Raw genomic sequence first — 22,500 nt, 5'->3', positions numbered from 1 at the left:
CTTCCCTTTCCTCTTCCTTCTCCTCTTCCTCTTACTCCACCTTTTCCCCTTCCTCTTCCTCCTCCTCTTCCTCTTCCTCCACCTTTTCCCCTTCCTCTTCCTCCTCCTCTTCCTCTTCCTCCACCTTTTCCCTTTCCTCTTCCTCCTCCTGAATACTTGAATATCCCACTGACGTCTTCCATTCCGCTTAATCTGGAGTCGGCAAAGAACGACGTCTGCGTTCCTCCGGAGCGGCCCTGTGACGATCGCCGGAGGAAGGCAAGGGCGTAACGAGAGTTGGGCGAAAATTGATCCGCTTCCGACCGTATGATAGTTCGGTTCTTAGGCGGCTCAGGGATCCCGGCAGGAGCGAACGGGGAAGTAACTTGATCGTAGTGTACATCTGCGATATGACGTCAAGAGAGGGGGAAAAAGAGAGAAAGGGAGGAAGAGAGGAGATAGGAATGGAAAAGGGAGGGAGAGAGGGAGGGAAGGAAGAGAGAGGGGGGGGGGAGAAGAGAGGAAGGGAGGAAGGGAAGAGGAAGAGAATGGGGAGGGAGAGAGGAGGGCAGGGAAGATAGAGAGGGGGAAGAAAAAGAGGAAGGGAGAAAGAGAACAGAGGAATGGAAAGTGGAGAGAGAGAGAGAGAGAGAGAGAGAGAGAGAGAGAGAGAGAGAGAGAGAGAGAGAGAGAGAGAGAGAGAGAGAGAGAGAGAGAGAGAGAGAGCGAAGAGAGCGAGAGAGAGAGAGAGAGAGAGAGAGAGAGAGAGAGAGAGAGAGAGAGAGAGAGAGAGAGAGAGAGGAGGCAAGAGGGACGTCAGGAGAGAAGGAGAGAGAGGCCCCTACCGGAGGTATCAATTTTCTTGTCTGAATTGCTCGTTTTGTTTCCCGTTCCGTTTATTTTTTTCTCATTTCTAATTTTCCATTTGTTTATCAGCTCATGGTGAGAAAAGAGCGTCATCCGTTATCAGCTAGTAAAAACGAAATTAACTGCTCCAGCCAAGCCCATTGCACACTTACCGCCGATGAAATGCGTTTAATAGGGGTCACTCTTATTAGCATCGCGCTCCCTCCCCTCTCCCCATACGGCGCGGGTTTCCGTGTTTGCTTTTTGTCACAACAAGGCCCTGATTCGCGGCCGTTGTGAAGCCCTCCGATTCCGCCCATAAATCACGCCACATCCTCCAATATTATATTACTGTCAACAAAATCTCGCTCGCTTGAAAGGGGGTACTCCTAATTCTCAGGATGAGTTAGTTTGTGTGTTCGTCACCAGGGGGCTTGGGTATTGCCAGACAGGCGGACCGCGGTCGCGAAGATCAGTTTCCACCTGGCCTTGCCGGCGAGAGAACGTGGTCGGCGCTCTACCCGTGCTCCCTTGGGTGGGGGGACTGGCCTAAATTATTGCCTCGCTGCATAGTGGACTTTTATTGGTGATTCTTTTTCTCTCGGTTTTTGGGGAAAAGGGTTTGTGTTAATGATAACCTGTAGGATATTTTGCTTTTATTACAGTAGGATGATGATTTATTACTAACTTTCAATTGTGTGTTGTATGTTTTGATATTGTTTTCCCCGGTAAAGCAAAGTTTTCGCCTTCTGGTCGAATGCAGTGAAATGACTATGTAATTTGTATGTGTGCTAATACAAATAAAAAACAATACGTCGTTACAATCAGTGCAATTTTGAGATAAGTGACTAATGTGATCCAGAAAGCAAATGTGCAGTGAGAAATGGAAAAATGGATAGCCTTCGTTTTTTTTTTTTTTTTTTTTTTTCAAGAATCACTTCATTCAGCTTTATTTGTCATCTTTGCAGCCCGTGTGGGAACGAAACTCGAGTCCCTCTAGTTTACATTTCTTCGGTAACAGGGACTTTGTGGTGAAACGTTGCACTAATGTTGCCGTGGCGGAAATCTGCAGTTTTCGTTTTGTTTTCAAATCTGTAAAATGTCATGTTGTGTGCATATAGACTGTGAGGCAGCATTATGTACACAATGTGTGTGTCTATAAATATTCATGTATATGGATATATGTGTATATATGTCTTTATATTCTTACATACATACTTGCACGCATGCATACGTACATATATTGTATATATGTACGTGTATGTATATGTATATGTATATATATATAATCACACTCAAGCAACCGCACACACACACACACACACACACACACACACACACACACACACACACACACACACACACACACACACACACACACACACACACACACACACATTTTTTTTTTTTCTGTTTTTATACATCACTGGCGGTTTCCAAAAAATCCAAGCAGGAGAAACAGAGCATCTTCTAATTCAAGAAACGACCAGTGAATTAAAACAAGAAACGTGAAATCATAACTTACGTGTAAAAAAAAAAATATTGCAGCTCGAACGAAAGAACATCAACCCAAGAAACCAACGTCAAAGTTACAACGAAATAACTTGTGTAACGAAAGACGGTCGACGAACCTGACTGCGTAGAGTGGAATGTCTCTTGCCCTTCGTTGTGTGCCGCATGGACCTGGCATAATTAGAGTGAACTGTGACTTGACGCCGCGTGACAACCTGTACGTGTTAATGATGAAGGTGACATCGTGACATACTTATCCTTATTAATCACCCCCCCGTGTTCTTGAAGAGGTTATAAGGATTTAAAAAAATGAATGAAAGAAAAACAATTTTGATGGTTGGTTCTTGTCACGTTTTAACTCTCGTGAATGGTTATTTATTATTTTTTTTATTTTAAAGGAAGAAAGCGAGTGAGAGATGTGCATGTGAGATATCATAGTTACTCTAAAGAGTTATGAAGTGTTTACAAATACTGTAGAGAGTGAATTATCAACATACAGTAAGTGTACTAATTAAATGATAACTTCAAGGGTGAACGAAGAAGAACGTGGTCAGCAAAAGCAATGCTAATTCAGGGGACAAGGGATTAAACAAGTGGAATACGTTGCGAAAGACGATGCCAAATGTGTGTGTAGATACGGAATTAGTTGAAGTTGGGGAAACGTTGGTGACTGGCGGGTAATAAAAGGAGGGAATGATGTTTAATTTCTTTGGGGCTTATAAACGTGAATTAATCTTCCCTCGAAAGGGAAGTGGACGTATTACGATGAGCAACAAATTATCTAGAAGACGGAAGTATTAGTAACGAATATCAAATTACCTTTCCTCCCCGCCTTCAGTCTCGCGACCTCATCTCGTCCCCAAAACAAAAACACCAATAGAAAAAAAAAAAACATGACGAACACGAACACACGCACGTCCGAACAGGAGGAACTTTCATCAAAATAAATACCCACGAAAAAAAGCGAGCGAGAGAAACAGACGGCAATAAAGAGCGGGCGGTGACGTCAGCACAGTGGTAACTCGAGGACCACCTGGTTGGCGACAAGTCACACGCAAGCGAGCCAATGGGAGGCGACGACACATGTGCGTAAGGGCCTCGCGTAGGTCGGGCCGATTGGCGCTTTCGGTCGCTGCTGTCGGGTTCAAGGGCTCTCGAGGAAGGGGTTTTGTAATTGGGCAATGCTGTTACCACGATTCTTGTTTGTTTTGTTGATTTATTTATCATTATTATGTCTGCTACTTCCACTTTTGACATTATCGTTATGGAGTATTATATTGTTTTAATGTGTAATATTATTTTGATTATTAATATTACTGTGTTTTTTTATTATCATTCTTATTATTATTGCTATTATTATTAATTATTATTGTTACTACCATTATTGTTATTTATCATCTTTATCTTCGTCTTCATCATCATCACCATCACCATTTTTATTATACTTCTCATGCCGAAACCAACAACTGTCCTTAAAGATATAAGTTGGTAAAATGAGATGAAATAACATTTCAGGTTAACAAGGAAGATGGTGGCGCAGCTAAACATGTTGGAACATAAAAACACTACAATTTCTGAGAAGTTGCTTTTACTCTTACATGTAGAAAAATGAGGTTATCACAACTTTTGCTATAACAACATTGTACGCACTTAGGAGCAATAGTACGCTAAGTGATGCCCATTAATATAAATAAAATACATCCTTAAAACTCCCCTCCTTTACTGAGACATCAAAAGTAAGACGAATTACAGTAAAAGCACACAAAAAGTGAGATTCTAAGAATAGAAAATGATTAGGTGAGCTTTGTCCTCCGCTCTCCCACTCCCTAACTCACCGAGGTGTTGTCACCAGGCAACTCTCGTGGTGATGGAAGGCTGTTGGGAGTGGCGGTGGTGGTGGCTGCAGTTGGAAGTTGTTAATGGGATTTTGTTGGGGCTGTATAAGTTGTCAATAAGGATAATGGTACGGTTATAACGCCCATCCTTTTCCTCTCAAATAAAGGCATACAAAGAATGGGTTATAAACGATTTTTTGGGCCATTCTACCTTCACATCCCTTTCACTACAATGGGTAATGACAATGAAAATTATTAATAATGGTAATGGTAAAAATCATTATGGTGCCAGAGATTTCATTAGGTAGTTGTGGTGGAGTTATAAATGATGGTAAAGATAGTTAATAGTGTGTCACAGTCGTTAATAATAGTAATGGTGGTGACAATGGTGTTACCATAGATTTGTTATAATAAACAAGGGAATGAAAGTACTGATGATGGTAGTAGCACAATTGATGATAATAGCGATGGGATTGTTGTTGATAAGCATTATGCTGTCCCCAGGCTGCTGACAAATGGCGAACGGGGACAGAACATGCAAGTCGTGGGATCCAGTGTAATCAGGTTGTATAAATGAGTGCAGATCATATCTGTTATCAAGACAGTAAATCACCGTTGTCCGCCCTTCATGTCCAGATTAAGGAGAAATTTCTCAGCTTTACCCAGCTCCTTTCAAATTAGTTCATGTCGAGTTCAAATTTATCGTTATCAATTTACGTCGAACTTCCAAGAGCAGGGACCACAGAGATAATTTGAAAAAAAAAAAATCATTTCAGCTAAACAAATATTTGTAAACGGTTTAGAGATGGCGATAAATATATGTAGATAATTGTATAAGCTATATGAGTTATAATGAGATAGCAATCTAGTGACAGTAAAACAAAGTGATATCACTGAACATCATATAGTGTGTGCAGTATATTTAGGAGAGACAAATTGCATCTAATTGTTTTTCTAACTCTTGGTAAAAAAGTAGGAAAAATGTGAGATTTTCGAGATAAGGAGACTAGCAAAAAAAAAAAAAAAAAAAAAAAAAACATTGTTGTTCATCTTGGATATATTTCAAAGCCTGATAAGACTTGAGATTAATGGCTGTTGTTGATGCTTAGTTTCGTGTTTTCCGTTAATTTTATCAGTAACTCCCAATTTTGTTGAACAGTTCACTCTTCCTACTAGATGAACAGCTTCCATGTGAACAGTAACATTAGGAGAAGCAGGAAATTGTCTTGAGAGAGTTGTGGCTCAGACGTACAGCCTGGCTTTTGCAATATGATTCTAAACTTAGATATTACACTTATCTCTGATGTTGATTAGCATTTATTTTGCCCATGTGAATCTCCCTATGTGAGAAAAAAAACCCAGATTGCTATGCATGTTTTCTACCTATGTTTCTTGGCGAAGCTCTAACGTTTTGATTTTTTTTTTATCTCTCTTTTTTATAGCACGTTCAAGTTTCATATACTTCGGTTGCCAAAATAAATTGGCTTTTGATCACTGGGTATGGTTTTTACTGTCTCTCGACGGGTCATTTTATGCATATATTTCCAACAGTTGTGATAGATAAAGCAATGGATGTAAATTGCTTAGAATTATCATATTAAATTTGCCTGAAGTATCGAATATGAGACGATTATATTCATCTTTCTATTTTTTATGATGCACATGGTAACAGTTATGGATTTATTATTATTGTTGTAATTATCATTTATATTATTATTGCGGTTGTTATGATTCTTATCATCTTGTTATTATCATTATCATTATTTTGTTTATATATATATATATATATTTTTTTTTTTTTTTTTTTTTTTTTTTTTTTTGAGACCAATTTGTTGAAGGCCGTGAGGATTCTCGCTGCTGCTTGTTAAAGCGAATGACTGCTGTTGCCTAGTATGTTCTTCCTGCTGTGTTGGCCACTTCGAGTCCTTGTCTCGATAAAACGAGGAATTAGGATTTCCTCTTTAATTTCAGTCTCTGTCTATCTGTCTGTCTATCTAGGTATCATTCACACACCTCTCTCTCGATCTCGATCTCGCTCGCTCTCTCTCGCTCTCTCTCGCTCTCTCTCTCTCTCTCCCTCTCTCTCCCTCTCTCTCCCTCTCTCTCTCCCTCTCCCTCTCCCTCCCTCTCTCCCTCCCTCCCTCCCTCCCTCCCTCCCTCCCTCCCTCCCTCCCTCCCCTCACTCCCCCCCTCCCTCCCTCCCTCCTCTTCTTCCTCCCTCATCCAATCACTCATTCACACTAGCAGCAGCCAAAGCGCTCGGGGTGCTACATGCAGAGCAGATCGGCAGCATGGATGGTATGTTAATGGTGCTTCTCAACAACGGAAATGGCAGCGCGGATGCCTCTCAGCAGAATGAGAGTGCTTGTGGCCGTGCACCTGCTTTTAACGCATACCTGTTGTCTTCTTGCTTGCCCTCGTCAATTAGCAAGTTCGTGTATTTGGCTATTGACAGTTACTCATACTTGCGTAGAGATCAAATAGTCTTACTGGTTTGTGACGAAGTAAAAGCCAGAATAAAGATATTTTAAAATTGGCATGTGTGTTTGTTAGCCAGTGATATATGGCTGTCATGACAGGTTCTTATTAAACGCTGTTTTAGTCAATTTTAATGTGATTAGTATGATGATGAGCGCAAGTAGAATGCAAAAGGAGATAATGAATTGCATTTCAATATCGTGCTTTTGCTTTTTTCCCTTTTTTTTCTATTGCATGCTTGCGCTTTCACGTATCTTGAAGAGAACACATTTATTTTCCTGTGTCAGCTTGTGCTTGAACACGGAAAGTTGCCGAATAAGAAATGAGTAGAATGAAGCTCTAAAATCTTTTGTTTTGTCAGGAAATATGAATCTAGTTAATAATTCCCTTTTAACTGTCAGCGCGAATTCATAAAGTCATATGTAGCGCAATAAAAATTCCTGCATAATGATTGGAATATTAAAGTGGCATACATTGTTTGCTTTCAAGGTATGGGAATAAATGTATAATCTTTATTATATGATTCTCCATACACAAGAAAAAGTTAATGAAGCATTTTGTTGTAATAGAACGTTTTATCTACAGAAGAGTAATGCTTTAATGAATGAAAATAAATGTACGCGCACAATTTTTTGTCTTATTGGTAAAAATGAGAAGCAAAAACAGCGCTTACTTTTCCATCCGTACCAGAGCTACACGAATGCGAAAGAAAGAAGAGGGGAACGTAGTACTCGATAAATTTCATAGAGGACGTAAGAAAAAACGCTACGCTGAAATGTCAGACGGGAGTATTAATAGCCTGAGTGTTTTCATAAGAGGTTCTATATGCGAGGATATAGAGCGACCGACGACGATCTCTATAAGCAAACACAGCCTCGGATCCCCTGCCAAAGATTCTCACGAAGGGCTGTCGACAGGGGCTTGATGTGGCCGCGTTGCTCATTAGCTGGGAACGGCCCGTAACCTTTCAATTTCTTTAGGTGCTCATAAATCAGGCGGCGGGAGCGAGGGTGCTACGCCCACCCGATGGGAACCGAATACCTGTCGAAGGGCGTCTTCTGAGGGTGGAAATAGGTGGAGAGGGGGATGGAAGGAGGGGAAAGAGAGATAAAATGAGGGGAGAGGGGTGAAGGGAGGGACGAAAAGGCCTGTAAAAGGAGCGGGAAAGACGATCGCGGCGAGCCAGAAAAGTACCTTTCTGCCAAGGGGAAGCGGGGCTGCTTTTTCACGCGTGAGCTTTACTCCTTAATGACTGCGATAAGAGAAAAAGAGACGGACGAAGAGGAAGTGTAAGTGCAGATAAGCAGGTTTAAGCATTAAAAAAAAAAAAAAAAACGGACAGGCACAGATACACAAATACCAAAACATATACATAGGGGAGATTATTGAATTTCTTGTTAAATAGGTTTGGCAGCAGACATTGCAACTATTTCTGAGCTTTCATTAGATGAAACGTTTGTGTGTATTAATAATTTACTGGAGATCTGCCGAGCCCTCATTCAAATTGAGGCAATGCCATGTCATGTAGCATTATGTAAGAGTGTCGTGCGCAGATGTACATAATATGTGTGTATCGGTGTCGGTGCCATGTGTGCGTGTACGTATGTTTGTGCGACCGTTTTTAGTGTACACGTGGGCGTGGCTGTGAGGTCGGAATGTGCAAGTGAGTTGGGAGACTGTTTGCTTATGGATGTTGGTGACAAGTATATGTCAAAGTGTGCAACGGTCTCGGCGGCATATCTACGAAGACATATTGGGAAGCATGTGTACCGATGCAAGGGCTAATCTACGTCAGGGTTGAAAAATCGTTGTAGGTGTAGACGTGGACAGTACGTTCCTGTGGACGGGTATTTATAATGCGTTTTAGGAAGCGCTATGTCTCGAGGTATCTGCAGCTACAAGGGCGTTGGAACTACAATATGACAAACAGCTGTGTAAGCGGAAACCATTTATAATATGAATGTAAGTCGAGAGGCCTACAGGACGTTTCCCTAGAGATGGAAGCCTACGGAACGGAGAAGAAACAGGAGCCTTGCACGCCGCCGCGCCCCCGGGGGAGAGGAGGAGGAGCTCGAGGAAGAAAGGCGACCCGGCTAGAGGAGGAGGCCCCGGGGGAGAGAGACCCGGGGCGGAGGAGGCGCGTGCCAAGACCGCTCTTTCCTGAGGAGCGAGGAAATGAGTGATGCGAGATGAGCCGTTTATTGAGGGGAGGGCGAGAGGCGAGGAGGGGCATCCAGGGCGTTCGAGGGAGGGAAGGACGACGATGGACGCACTGAAGGTTATTGCTGGGTGGAAATAGGTGCAGAAAATGCGTTCTTGAAAGGCGAAGGAGGAAGAGAGATATTTTGTGGAGCGTAGGAAATGCGGAAGTGCAGGAAATGAGAGATAAAAAAGTGGGTGATGATAGTGAACGAAAATAAAGGCAAGAGAAACAGACACTAAGCATGAGGTAAAACACTAGAAAGAGCCCAAGAACATAACAAAGAAAAGGAGAAAGGAAAGAGGAGAATGAGATTTAAAGAGAAAAAATAAATAAAAACATTATACATTCTCCCAGAAACACGGAAAAACACAAAGGAAGAGAAATAGAACCGAGATCTTTATTTTTCTAAGCAGCAGGAAGAATTCTAGCCCTTAAATAAGACAAAGAGCGATCACACGACCTTCCTGACGGCGGCGACTGTATCCGGGCGGACGAGAGAAAGAACGTAGGGCGATGGCGAAGTGTGCTGGGTATGCCCATGGAGACAAGCAGGGGAGGGGTAGGGGTAGGGAGGAGAAGGGGGGGATGTTTAGTTTGGAGGAAGAGGGGGTGAGAGGAGAAGGATTTGAGGGAAGGGGTGAAGAGTGGTATGTTGGGTAGAAGGGAGGGAAAGGAGGGCGGTTGGTTGGGAGAGGGGGAAGGTGTGAGCTAGGGGAAGGCAGGGGAGGGCGAGGGAGAGGTAGAGAAAGGGAGCCGATGAAGAGTGTGAGGTAGAGGGAGAGAAAGAGGAAGAGAAGGAGAGGAGGGGGTAGAGGGTGGGTGCGGTGGAGGAGGGAGGTTGCAAGTATTTTTGGTGTGGCGTTTGCGGGTGGGGCAGGCGGTCGGGCGCGGGCTATAGTTTCTCTTTCTTGTTGAGAGGAATGGGGAATGTATACAAAGTGCTTAGAAAAAATCCATTCCTTCGCTTACTAATGGTTGCTACATCTATGGCTCTAAATCAGACACGTATCAGCCTTTGATACCAGATAGTGCTAGAAGCTAGACTTTGAAGAACTGTCACACGAAGAACAAAGAGAAGAACCGTCAAATATAGGCCTACATAGACACGAGGGTCGCCTTCTGTGGAAAGAAGTAGGAACAGCTTCCTGTGTGGCTTGTGTTGCCTTACTGTCTATTTTGTTTGTTCTCTTTTGTTTTCTATATACGTATATTTATAAGCTAATCACGAAAGTAACTTCAACTATGTACCTTTTTACTTGTATATATATCTCTATTCGTCTTATAATATATTTCTTATGTCTGATTTCTTCCTCTCAATCCAATTCCGTGTGCCTTCCTATCTATCTCCTCGTTTCTATCATTCTTCTCATGAATCACTTTATCTCTGCATCCATCCATCTAATCGCCCATCCATCAGGCAGTTCCTTCCTCTTCTCCCGAACTATTTCTACCCAAGTCTCTGGCCCAGTTCACGCCACATCAGACCTCCCTCGGAGTTTATTTCCGTGAGATTGACCCTTCGAAAGGAAAATAGAAAGCGGTTCGACTGTTGGCTCATTCCTGTGGATAGGCGGAGGGAGGTGTGTGGGTGGACAGGCCTTTGATGAAGGTGGGCTGGGCAAGCTAGGATAAGCTATGCTCTGGGTGGGCAGAGCAAAGTAGGGTAAGCTTTGTTTAAGGTGGGCAGGGAATAGCAAGTTAAGATCAGTCAAAGTTTTCTGTGAGTAGACAAGAAGAAACAGGGTAATGTTTGCCGCTGGTGGGTAGGGCAAGCTAAGGAAAGGTTCACTGAGGATGGGCAGGGTAAGCTAAGGTAAGGGTTGCTACTGATGGCCAGGGTGAGGAAAGCTAACGTTGGGGACGGAGGTCAGGGAAAGGTAAAGTAAAGGAGGCTAATGCTTAATGTGGGCGGGCAGGGTAAAGTTGGGTAGGGGTTGCTGTGAGCGATGGTCTGTGGCAGCGACCTGGGCGTGAGTACGAGACATGTGGTGGAGCTGCCAGGTGGTGGAGGGACGACCAGCTGGCTCTCCGGTATGGCACTGACAGAGAGAGGGGGGGGGGGGGGCTGGGGAGAGAGGGGGGGTGAAGAGAGAGGAAGATACAAATAAAAGACAAAGAGAGAAAGACACGAGGGTAAATAAAGAGAGAGAGAGAAAGAAAATGAAGATTAAGAGAGACAGAGAGAGAAAAATCAGAAGATTAAGAAAGAGAAAGAGACATTGACAAAGGAAAAGAGAGAAAGAGAGTCACAGATAGAGAAAGACAGAGAAAAAAAAAACGAACATTAAAAGAACATACGGATAGAAAGACAGACAGAAAGAGAGCAAGAAAAGAAAGAAAGATGGAAGAGTATGGGCGTAGGCGTGACGGACCATCAAGGAGCAGCGTGCCACCTGTGCCCGATCGCGCATGGAGAGCCTCTGGCGATGGGTCATGGAGGCCGGTGCAGGGCTAGGGGGGGGGGGGGGGGTCGTCGCACTGCTGTGGAGGTTGAACGGGTTTGCAAGACGGGTGTTATTTTCGTTGCTGCTGTATTTTTTTTTTTTTTTTTTTTTTTTTTTGCTGTTGTCATTGTTGTTATTGTCATTGTTAGTATTATTATTGTTGTTGTTTTCATTATTATTATTGTTATTGTTATTATCATTACTATCATTATGATTATCATTACTATCATTATGATTATCATTATCACCATCGTTATCATTATTATTATTATTATTATTATTATTATTATAGTGTTATCATCATCATCATCATCATCATCATCATCATCCTCATCATCATCATCATAAGGATAATGATGTGATTATGATTTTTATCATTACTGTTGTTATTATCATCATTATAATTATCATTACTGTGATTATCACCATTAGTATTATCATTATTATTATCATTGTCTATAATAGCATTAGCATTTCAATTCATATTTTTTATTCATCGCAAATATTTCACCAACGACAGATATTTATCGCAAAGTACTCAATATTAATATTTATGACAAGATAAAATACCTGAAGAAACATGAAGGTGAAAGCAAGACAACTCGAATTTAAACCTGACTTTCTCTCGTCGGTATTGCGACTACCTTAGCCATGATACATGGGATCCGTTGAGTGACAGCTGGAATCTCTCACATCACCTTGTCATTGGGAAAGATGACGGTCAGAAAATTTATGAATTGTCAAGCCAAGAAGTTGACAGTCCAAGTATGGTGACTTTCCCCTCCCCCCCCCCCCAAAAAAAAATATATATATATATATTGATGATAGTGATGATAATGATAATAGTAGTAGTAGTAATAATGGTGATGGTGATATTAGTGATAATGATGATGATAATAATGATGATGGTGATGATAGTAATATTAATGATGATAATAATGATGATGATGATAGTAATATTAATGATGATAATGATGATGATGATAAAGATAATAATAGTGATATTGATAATAATAATGATAATGATAGTAATAATAATAATAATAATAATAATAATAATAATAATAACATTGATTATAATAGTAATAATAACAATAATTATAATAATGATGAAAGTCATAATAATAATAATGATTATAGTAATAATAAATTTAATAATATTATTAATAATAACAATGATAACGATAATAAGAAAGGAAATGTGTTACATATTGATCATGTTATCTTCTGCATGTATGTTTTTGTATTAAGACAGACAGACGGACAGAGAAAAACAAATGTAGAGAGAGAGAGAGAGAGAGAGAGAGAGAGAGAGAGAGAGAGAGAGAGAGAGAGAGACGAAGAAAGAGAGAGAGAGACGCAATAAGAAAGAGAGTTTATGAAAAAGTCAGCTGAAGAGTGGTCTTTTGGCACTGCCCTAGACGTCTGAAGTTTCATGTGGTACTCAAAACTCTGGCGAAAATGTGGGTAGCTGGGTAGCAGATTTTTTTCTCCCTCTGTAACACTCTGGGAACACAGCTGGAAATCTGTTAAAAGACGTACAGTGAATTGGCATCAGGAAAGGAATACGCTTGTGAAAATTGACAACAGTTTATTTATTTCGCTTAGATTCTTTCTTTTTTTTTTCTTTCTTTCTTTCCATCTTTCTTTCTTTGCTGGATTCTTTGACATAATAGATGATGAGTTTTATCTCTTCGTCCTCCTTTTCCTTCTTCTTTTTCTTCTCCTTTTCCTTCTCCTCCTCCTCCTCTTCTTCTTCTTCTTCTTCCTCCTCCTCTTTCCTCTTCCTCCTCCTCCTTCTCTTCTTTCCTCCTCCTCCTCCTCCTCCTCCTCCTTCCCCTCCTCCTCTTCTTTTTCCGCCTCCTCCTCCTCATCTTCTCCCTTTTTCTCCTCCTCTCCCTGCTCATCACCATCATCCTCATTTCTATTCATCCCCATCCCAATCTGTCTTCCTTTTCTCCTCTCTCCCCTTCCCCATCTCTCGCAAGCGTCCTTTTACAACGCCATAAGAAACCTCAAAGTTACCTTGGTCGTTCGCTTATTTTTCTTCGTTTAGATACGATTAAATTGACGTCGACATGACTGCTTTTCCGTTTAGAATCATTTTACGGAGTCTGGATTCCTCTGTTGATATTCCTTCACAGGCCAGTAAAGAAGGTGACAGCCTGTTAAGAAAAAGGGCGTGACGAGTGCCAAGAGGAATTTTAATTGGTGCTTGCTCTTTCCCTCCGGCTGCCTAAATTCCCGAGGGATGGAAATCAAATATGGGCGCGGAGAAATAGCTTTGGAAAGAGTATATATGAGGGCGTAAAATCTAACAGTGATAAATCATCATCGTGGCACGCGGAATATAGATCAAAATTTGGACTTTCATGGTATGCCGCCCACGCCAAAAGCACCAACATACATATTTGTGTATATATAACGGGGGATATATCACGCGAGTCACCCACTCTCCCCAGTCTACCGGGGGAGGTGAAGATGCCGTACGTTTTAACGAGGGAGTAATGTCGTTCTTCAAGCAGCGGGAGAGGGTACAACCACCTGCTTAAGGGGGAAAGGTCGTCCTTCAAGCAGTGGGCGTGCGAGGAAGGGTACGATCGTGTGCTTCAGGACGGAGTAGCCTCGCACGATAAGCAGCGGGAGTGCGCGTCGAGTGTCACGTTGTCCAATTTCAATCACCTCGACCACCTGTTTGAGAATGAGAGCCTGTCGCACAAGCAGCGGTCGGAAAGGGTACGACCACCTGTGGCCTCGTTCTCTTACTTTTCCCAGCTCAGAGGTCTTCACGTAAACTATGAAAGTCGATGATCTTACTCAACACTAAATAACTTGTCAAGATTTTTGAGCCTTCCGGGTTCCGCTTGGGAGTACAGGGGGACAAACGGCGTACTAAATGTCTTCTGCAAAGGAACTCTCTGCTTGATGGCGGCAGCGGCGGTCCAAATTCCGTAACATTATGGAGAGTTAAGAGCGATATTTCCTCCATGGAGATTAAATGCCGGTCTAGCAACTGGGGGGTGTATCTGCCGGAGTGAAGGTGGCTTTTAGACTTACAAAATTATTATTATTGCGATGAACTGAAGACCATGGAAGGGCTGAAATAGCTAAAGCTAAAGTCTGACCAAAATCGACGCTCGTAAAGGCCTTTTTTAATTTTAACTGATTTTTTTTTTTTTTTTCTATTACAGCTATTATTACTTTGCATCTAGAACCTTCAGATAGTCATTAGTCAGGAATTTGAGACAATTTTTTTTTTCCTCATTTGTTGCTGTTGCCATAGATTAAAGTCTATTTCAATGTATCGGTTGATTTAACTTCTGCAATAATCCGGATGAGAGAACAAAAGAAAATAGTCCGACTTGATAAGAGCTAATGGAAACTGGATATTTACAAGACAGACAGGCTATTCAGAGAAAAGACAGATAGACAGACAGACACACAAAAGATCACAAAGACTGACGAACAAGGCCCAGAAATATCTATAGAAAGTCAGAAAAGTTTGTGAAGGTGCAAAGGGAATGGGGACGAGAGGAAGAAGATGGAGAAGAGGAAGAAAGAAGGAAAAGAGAAGGATGAGGGGGAGAGGAAAAGGGAAAGGAGGCGGAGGAAAAGGAGAGGAAGATGCGGGGAATGGAGCGGAAGAAAGATGGAAAAGGGGCGAGGGGCGGAAGAGAGAAGGAGAAGGAAGGACGGGGAGAAGAACGAAAGATGGGGAAGAGGCGTGGAAGAGAAAGATTGGGAGGGGGTGGGGAGGACAGGGTGACTGAAGAGAGAAAGACGGGAGGAAGAGAAGAAGATGGGGAAGAGACGGGAGAAGTTGGAGGGCCAAAAGAGGATGAAGGGGCAGGGAAGAGAAAGATGGGGAAGGCGGAGGGGGGGGGGGGCGGAAGAGAGGAGGAGGGGGACGAGGCGGCGAGGCGCAGCGCCCGCCCGACGCGTTACCCGCGCTAATTATGACTACGCGGTATCCTGTGTCACTCTATAATGATACGTTCCGTGGATCTTCTTACAATTAGGAAAAAAAAATAAACGGCCTTTGCGTTCGAGTTATTTTCCCCCCATCCCCCCCCCCCCCATCCCATCTATTTCACGGCGGGGGTTTCATTACCCATAAAGTAAAGACATATATGTAATCAAGGCGAGATGGAGGATATCTCTCTCTCTCTCTCTCTCTCTCTCTCTCTCTCTCTCTCTCTTCTCTCTCTCCCTCTCCCTCCCTCTCTCTCTCTCTCTCTCTCTCTCCTCTCTCTCTCTCTCTCTCTCTCTCTCTCTCTCTCTCTCTCTCTCTCTCCTCTCTCTCTCTCTCTCTCTCTCTCTCCTCTCTCTTCTCTCTCTCTCTCTCTCTCTCTCTCTCTCTCTCTTCTCTCTCTCTCCTCTCCTCTCTCTCTCTCTCTCTCTCTCTCTCCCTCTCTCTCTTCTCTCTCTCTCTCTCTCTCTCTCTCTCTCTCTCTCTCTCTCTCTCTCTCTCTCTCTCTCTCTCTCTCTCCTCTCTCTCTCTCTCTCTCTCCCTATCTCTCTCTCTCTCTCTCTCTCTCTCTCTCTCTCTCTTCTCTCTCTCCTCTCTCTCTCTCTCTCTCTCTCTCTCTCTCTCTCTCTCTCTCTCTCTCTCTCTCTCTCTCTCTCTCTCTCTCTCTCTCTCTCTCTCTCTCTCTCTCTCTCTCTCTCACACACACACACACTCTGCCACTCACATATCCTCCCACCCACCATTCACTCACTGACTCTCTCAATCACTTACTCACTCACTCTCCATGCACTCACCCATTCACTCACTCACTCACTCCATCCACTCACCCATTCACTCACACACTCACTTACTCATTCATGCACTTACTCACTCATTCACTCATTCTAACACTCACCTACTCATATATCCTCCCACCCACCCATTCACCCACTCACTCTCTCAATCACTTACTCACTCTACCACTCACCTACTCATTCACTCACTCACTCATCCATCTATTCACTCACTCACTCACTTACCCATTCATTCACTCACTCTACCACTCACCTACTCATTTACTCACTCACTCATCCATCTACTCTCACTCACTCACTTACTCATTCATTCACTCTACCACTCACCTACTCATTCACTCACTCACTCATCCATCTACTCACTCACTCACTCACTTACTCATTCATTCACTCACTCTACCACTCACCTACTCATTCACTCCCTCACTATCACTCACTCTATCACTCACTTACTCATTCATTCACTCACTCTACCACTCACCTACTCATTCACTCACTCACTCCCTCACTCACTCTCTCACTCACTCTCTCCATCTCTGCCCCCGACGCCAGGGGAGGTGAGAGTGCGCGGGGAGGAAGCCTTGAGTAATGACTCAACCTTAGTTACTTGCTTCTATTTATTGGTTTTGTATCTGATGTCTTGTTTATCGCAAAGGATAAGACAAGACGGGGGGGAGGGGGAGGGGGGATGGGGGAGGGAGGAGGGGGGATGGGGGGTACGGTCGATGAGGAGGTAGGTGGGGGGGGTAAATAGTGGGGGGGGGGTGAGCTTGGAGGTTGAGGAGGAAGGAGGAAGAAGGGGTGGGGAGGAGGGGAAGGGGGGCATAAAGCGGTCACGTAAGCTTGTCTGTTTGTGTTGGTGTTATCCTACTCGGGGATATAATTAATAGCCTCTAAGATATCAAGCTCCGCCCACTAGCCCCTTAACCTGTTTTCATTGAGTTCCTTGCAAAGAAAACGGGGGTCGGCGGGGGAGGCAGAAGAAGAATTGTTTTCCCCAAGATATTTCAAGTAACTCGTCTGGAAATCTCTCTCTCTCTCTCTCTCTCTCTCTCTCTCTCTCTCTCTCTCTCTCTCTCTCTCTCTCTCTCTCTCTCTCTCTCTCTCTCTCTCTCTCTCTCTCTCTCTCTTTCTCTCTATCTATCTATCTATCTATCTATCTATCTGTCTATCTATTTATCTATCTGTCTATCTATCTATCTGTCTATCTATATCACAGTCTATCAATCTATCTATCTATATTTATCTGTCTGTCTATGTTTCTATCTATTTTTATCTCTCTATCTCTCATATGCGAAAATCATTTATCGCTAATCATTTTCCGTGTTCTTTAAGTTTTCCTCATCCGGTCTCACATGGGTTGGTTTCACAACTTCATTCTGACTCGATACTAACAATCTCTGCTATGTTGGTTGTATTCCTTTGTCTTTCCAAATATCGCCATTCAACACCACCGCCTCATACCGTCCCACTGGTCAAAATAGTATTGACTGAGCATTAATAATTTCTCAATGAAATCATTCATTCTCTTCCATAGCGCTTTTCTGTATCTGTCACAGTGAATTTCGTTTTCATAACACATTGTCGTACCATATCTTGCACGTGCATCTTCTGCCGTGCAACCTCTCGTGCAGTCTCCTTCCTCGTGCGCCGTGCCCCTGCTTGCTCTGCCGTACGCGCAAACATGGGATATTTGATAAGTTAACTGTTATTATATTTATCGTACCTTCTCCTTCTACCTCCTCCTTCTCCTCTTCTCCTCTTCCACTTATTTTTTTTTCCCCATCTCTTTCTCGTCTTCTTCCTTCTCTTCCTCTTTCTTTTCTTTTTCCTCCTTTTATCCACCTCTTTCCTTTCCCTTCACCTTTTCCCTTATTCAACTAATATTCTTTTTCTTCTTCCCCTCTTCCTTCTCTCTTTCTTTCCCTCTTCCCTCTCTCCTTCTTTCTCCCTCAGTCAGCTAGCCCCTCCTCCTTTCCTCTTATCTCTCCCTTATTTCCCGCCTTACCTCTTTCCCCCTCCATCACTTATTCCCCTCGCCCTCTCCCTTCCCCCTCCTCCACCAATCCCCCTCTCCCCTACCTCTCTCCTCCACCACTAACCTCCACTTTCCTTTCTCCTCCTTTATTAATCCTCTCCTCTCCCTCCTCGTCCTCCCTCCTTTCTCCTTCACAACTAATCCCCATCTCCTCTCCTTCTCTCTCCTTCCCTCTTCCTCCTTCCTTTCTCTTCCACCACATCTCCCTCTCTCCATTCCCCTTCCCCTTCCCTCCCCTCTCCCCCCCTTCTCTCCTCTCTCTTCCTCCTCTTCCCCTCTCTCTTCCCCTCTCTCTTCCCCCTCTCCCCCCCTTTCCCCCCTTCTTCCCCTCTCTTCTCCCCCTCTTCTCCCCCTCTCCCCCTCTCCCCCTCCTCCTGTGTGCGTCGAGTCTCATGTTGTCCAATTTGAAACATCTCGCAACTGGGATCAGATTGCCCATTTAATAGAGAAAAGATATCTCGGGCTCGTATTTTCTTCTGCCTCTCCCCTTACCCTCCCTGAACTCCCATTCCCCCTCCCCTCCCCCCCCCTCCACCACCACCACCACCTCCCTCCCCCTCTCTCTCCCTCCACCCCTTCGTTCCTCCTTTCCCCTTTATATTCATTGTAATCCTTTCCTTTTCTTTCGTCCTTTTTTTTTTCTTTTCTTTCTTCTCTTTCTTTTCTTCTTCCTCGTTTCATTTTTTTTTTTTTTTGTCTATTTCTTCCTCATTTTCCTTTTTTTTCTTTCGTTTCTTTCTCTCTTTTATTACATATTTGTGTTACTTTCTTTATTTCCTTTCCTTTCAGTCTTTTACTTTCCTTTACTTTCCTTTAACGTTTTTTTTTTCCATTTTTCATCTCCTGTTTTCTTCCGTTCACTTTAATTATTTCCTTCATCCCTTCTCCCCCTCTCTTCAGTTATTTCATTTTCTTTATATCCTCTCCTTTAAATTCTTCCTTCCTCTCTTCCTCTATCTTTCTTACGTTCTTTCATTCTCTTTCTTACGTTCATTCTTTCCTTCATTATATTCTCTATCTTCTCTGTTCTCTTTCCTTTCTTCATATTTTCCTTCATCTTATCCATTTATCCACAATTCTGCTTTCTCTTTTCCTGTCTTCCCTTTAGGCTTTTGTTCCGTTTCTGTCATTTTATTCTTTCTATATTCCTCTAGTGTTTCTGTTTTATACTGACGTGTGGTTTGCGTTTTTTTTTTTCTTATCTTTTAATCATCACTGACATTCTCATTCCGATTTATCTTTGCTTCTTCTTTTCTCCCTTTCTCCTATTCCATGCATTCGCTTTCGATTTTTTCCTTGCTTATATGTTACACTTTCCACCCCGCGATTCTCTCTCTCTCTCTCTCTCTCTCTCTCTCTCTCTCTCTCTCTCTCTCTCTCTCTCTCTCTCTCTCTCTCTCTCTCTCTCTCTCTCTCTCTCTCTCTCTCTCTCTCTCTGTGGGAGTGTGTGTGTGTGTGTGTGTGTGTGTATGTGTGTGTGTGTGTGTGTGTGTGTGTGTATGTGTGTGTGTGTGTGTGTGTTTGTGTGTGTGTGTATGTCTCTCTCTCTCTCTCTCTCTCTCTCTCTCTCTCTCTCTCTCTCTCTCTCTCTCTCTCTCTCTCTCTCTCTCTCTCTCTCTCTCTCTCTCTCTCTCTCTCTCTCTCTCTCTCTCTCTCTCTCTCTCTCTGTAAGTGTGTGTGTGTGTGTGTGTGTGTCTGTCTGTCTGTCTTTCTGTCTGTCTGTATGTATGTCTCTCTCTCTCTCTCCTTCTTCTCTCTCTCTCTCTCATTCTCTCTCTCTCCTCTCTCTCTCTCTCTCTCTCTCTCTCTCTCTCTCTCTTCTTCCTCCTCTCTCACTCTCTCCTCTCTCTGTAAGTGTGTGTGTGTGTGCTGTGTCTGTCTGTCTGTCTTTCTGTCAGTCTGTATGTATGTTCTGTCCTGTCTGTCTCTGCCTCTCTCTCTCTCTCTCTCTCTCTCTCTCTCCTCTCTCTCTCTCTCTCTCTCTCTCTCTCTCTCTCTCTCTCTCTCCTCTCTCTCTCGATCTCATCTTTCTCTCTCTCTCTCTCTCTCTCATCTCTTCTCTCTCTCTCTCTCTCCTCTCTCTCTCTCTCTCTCTCTCTCCTCTCTCTCTCTCTCGATCACTATATATCTCTCTCTCTCTCTCTCCTCTCCTCTCTCTCTCTCTCTCTCTCTCTCCTCTCTCTCTCTCTCTCCTCTCTCTCTCTCTCCTCTCTCCTGCTGCTCTGGCCTCTCTCTCTACTCTCTCTCTCTCTCTCTCTCTCTCTCTCTCTCTCTCTCTCTCTCTCTCTCTCTCTCTCTCTCTCTCTCTCTCTCTCTCTCTCTCTCTCTCTCTCTCTCTCTCTCTCCCTCCCTCTCTCCTTCCTCCCCCTCTCCACTCCCTACCAGACTATTATTACTTGACAGATTATAAAGTTTCTGATAAAGAAGGTCGTGTTATGAGGAAGGGAAACGGGAGAAGGGAGGGGGAAGGGGAAAGAAGAGAAGGAAGAGCAGAAAGGAAAAGCGGAGGAGAGAAAGAGTGAGAAAAACAGGGGAAAAGGTTGATGGGGCGAACAAGAGAGGGGGAGAAAGAAGATAGGTGAGAATGGGAATAGCAAGAGGGAGAACTTGGGAAGAGGGAGAATTGGGAAAAGAGGGGAAAAGGGGAGAAGTGTGGGAAATGCGAGTAGGAAAGGTGAGAGAGAGAGAGAGAGAGAGAGAGAGAGAGAGAGAGAGAGAGAGAGAGAGAGAGAGAGAGAGAGAGAGAGATGTAGAGAGAGAGAGAGAGAGAGAGAGATGTAGAGAGAGAGAGAGAGATGTAGAGAGAGAGAGAGAGAGAGAGATGTAGAAAGAGAGAGAGAGAGAGAGAGAGATGTAGAGAGAGAGAGAGAGAGAGAGAGAGAGAGAGAGAGAGAGAGAGAGAGAGAGAGAGAGAGAGAGAAGGGGAAATGGTTAGGAGGAAGAGGGGAAGAGTGGAGAAAAAAGAGAGAAAAGAAAACTGAAAGGGGGGAGGGGGAGAAGAGATGAAAAGAAAGAGAAGAGCAAAAGGGAAGAGAAATGGAGTAGAGAATGCAAAGTGGAGAAGAGAGAGAGGAGAAAGGAGAGAAGAAGAAGGAGAAGGGGAAGGGGAAGGGGAAGGGGGAGGGGGGAAGGCCAGGTCAGGTGTCTGTATGATATTCGAGAACACAACCTATGGTCGATGACGATTCGAAGTTATCTTCAGTTTATCATTATTTTCATTATCTTATTTTATATAAATTTTCTTTTCAATTGGAGAAGGACGTGATCATAATCGTTACCATCATCACTATCACTGTCATAACCAACATCGCTTGTAGGCTTGATTATCATTATCCCCAGTTATCATCAACGTTATCACAACCACAACAGCATCAGCTTAAGCACATAACGTCATCATCACGGAATCATGAATTAGATTTGATGAAGGACAAAATTACGCGACCGCCCCATCTCCTTAATTTCGGCATCGATCAAGGGGAACATTAGACTTAGATGACGTCCTATTACCACGAAGTTACGCTGAACACTGGCATTGAAGATCATAATGACGAAAATTGTGTAATAACGTCTAGAAAGATTAAATTTTGTAATGGTCTCCACTTATGTTGCTGATGGTGGACGCAGAGACAATTTTTGTTTTAAGGAGATCAATATTCACAGTGGTTGTTATCTTACGTTGCATATAATTTTGCGTTTTTTTTTTTTTTTTTTTTTGTATAATTTTTCACGATTTTGTTTTTTTTTCTTCCTTTATTTGAAGAGGTAACTTAATTATTATTATTATTATTATTATTGTTATTATATGTATGTCCCTCGTCTCTGTTTCAAGCCTTATCACATTATTCCCTCGTTCCCGTTGCAGGAGTTCGCCGAGACCGCCATGAACGAATTACTGGGCTTGTACGGCTACGGGAAGGTGGACAGTCGCGACACCCTCGGCCTGTCGCTGCACCGCTTCGCCAGCCACAGTCCCCCTCACGCCGCCGCCGCCGGCAACAGCCCCCCTTTGAGAACCGCCAATCACAGCCCTTCGCGCCAACCCAGACAGAGCCCGCCACTCTCGTCTGCCAATCACAGCCCGCAGCCCCATCCTTCAGATCACGAGCATGACGCCGATTCGCTGGATTCCGACGGCATGCCCGTTCCCGCTCAGATCGAGAGCAGCGCCCGGAGTCTGAGCCCCGGGAAGACGGAGGGATCGGGGTCCTCGCGGGGAAGCACGCCCAAGTCAGGTAGGTTGGAGGGAGAGGAGGAGGAGGAGGAGGAGGAGGAGGAGGAGGAGGAGGAGGAGGAGGAGGAGGAGGAGGAGGAGGAGGAGGAGGAGGAGGAGGAGGAAGAGGAGGAAGAGGAAGAGGAAGAGGAAGAGGAGGAGTAGGAGGAGGAGGAAGGACATGAGAAGCA

At 43.6% G+C, this 22,500-nt stretch overlaps 1 protein-coding gene across 7 annotated transcripts in view; it reads left to right on the top strand.

The window, feature by feature from the left end:
* LOC125025628 (sine oculis-binding protein homolog) overlaps nt 1-22,500 on the top strand; it is a 265,309-nt gene that overhangs the window by 179,005 nt on the left and 63,804 nt on the right. For 4 of the 7 annotated variants that reach the window (XM_047613685.1, XM_047613686.1, XM_047613687.1 and 1 more), the window contains one exon: nt 21,962-22,331. In XM_047613685.1, the coding sequence (XP_047469641.1) occupies nt 21,962-22,331 (370 nt within the window). Of the gene's footprint in view, nt 1-1,307; nt 1,446-9,856; nt 9,985-21,961; nt 22,332-22,500 lie in introns of those variants that run through there. The other 3 variants (XM_047613688.1, XM_047613689.1, XM_047613691.1) reach the window with 3 other exon arrangements.

This window comes from Penaeus chinensis, chromosome 5, assembly GCF_019202785.1.
Source record: "Penaeus chinensis breed Huanghai No. 1 chromosome 5, ASM1920278v2, whole genome shotgun sequence".
In the NCBI taxonomy this organism is placed as follows: Eukaryota; Metazoa; Arthropoda; class Malacostraca; order Decapoda; family Penaeidae; genus Penaeus; species Penaeus chinensis.
This window is presented reverse-complemented; position numbering and strand designations above follow the sequence as displayed.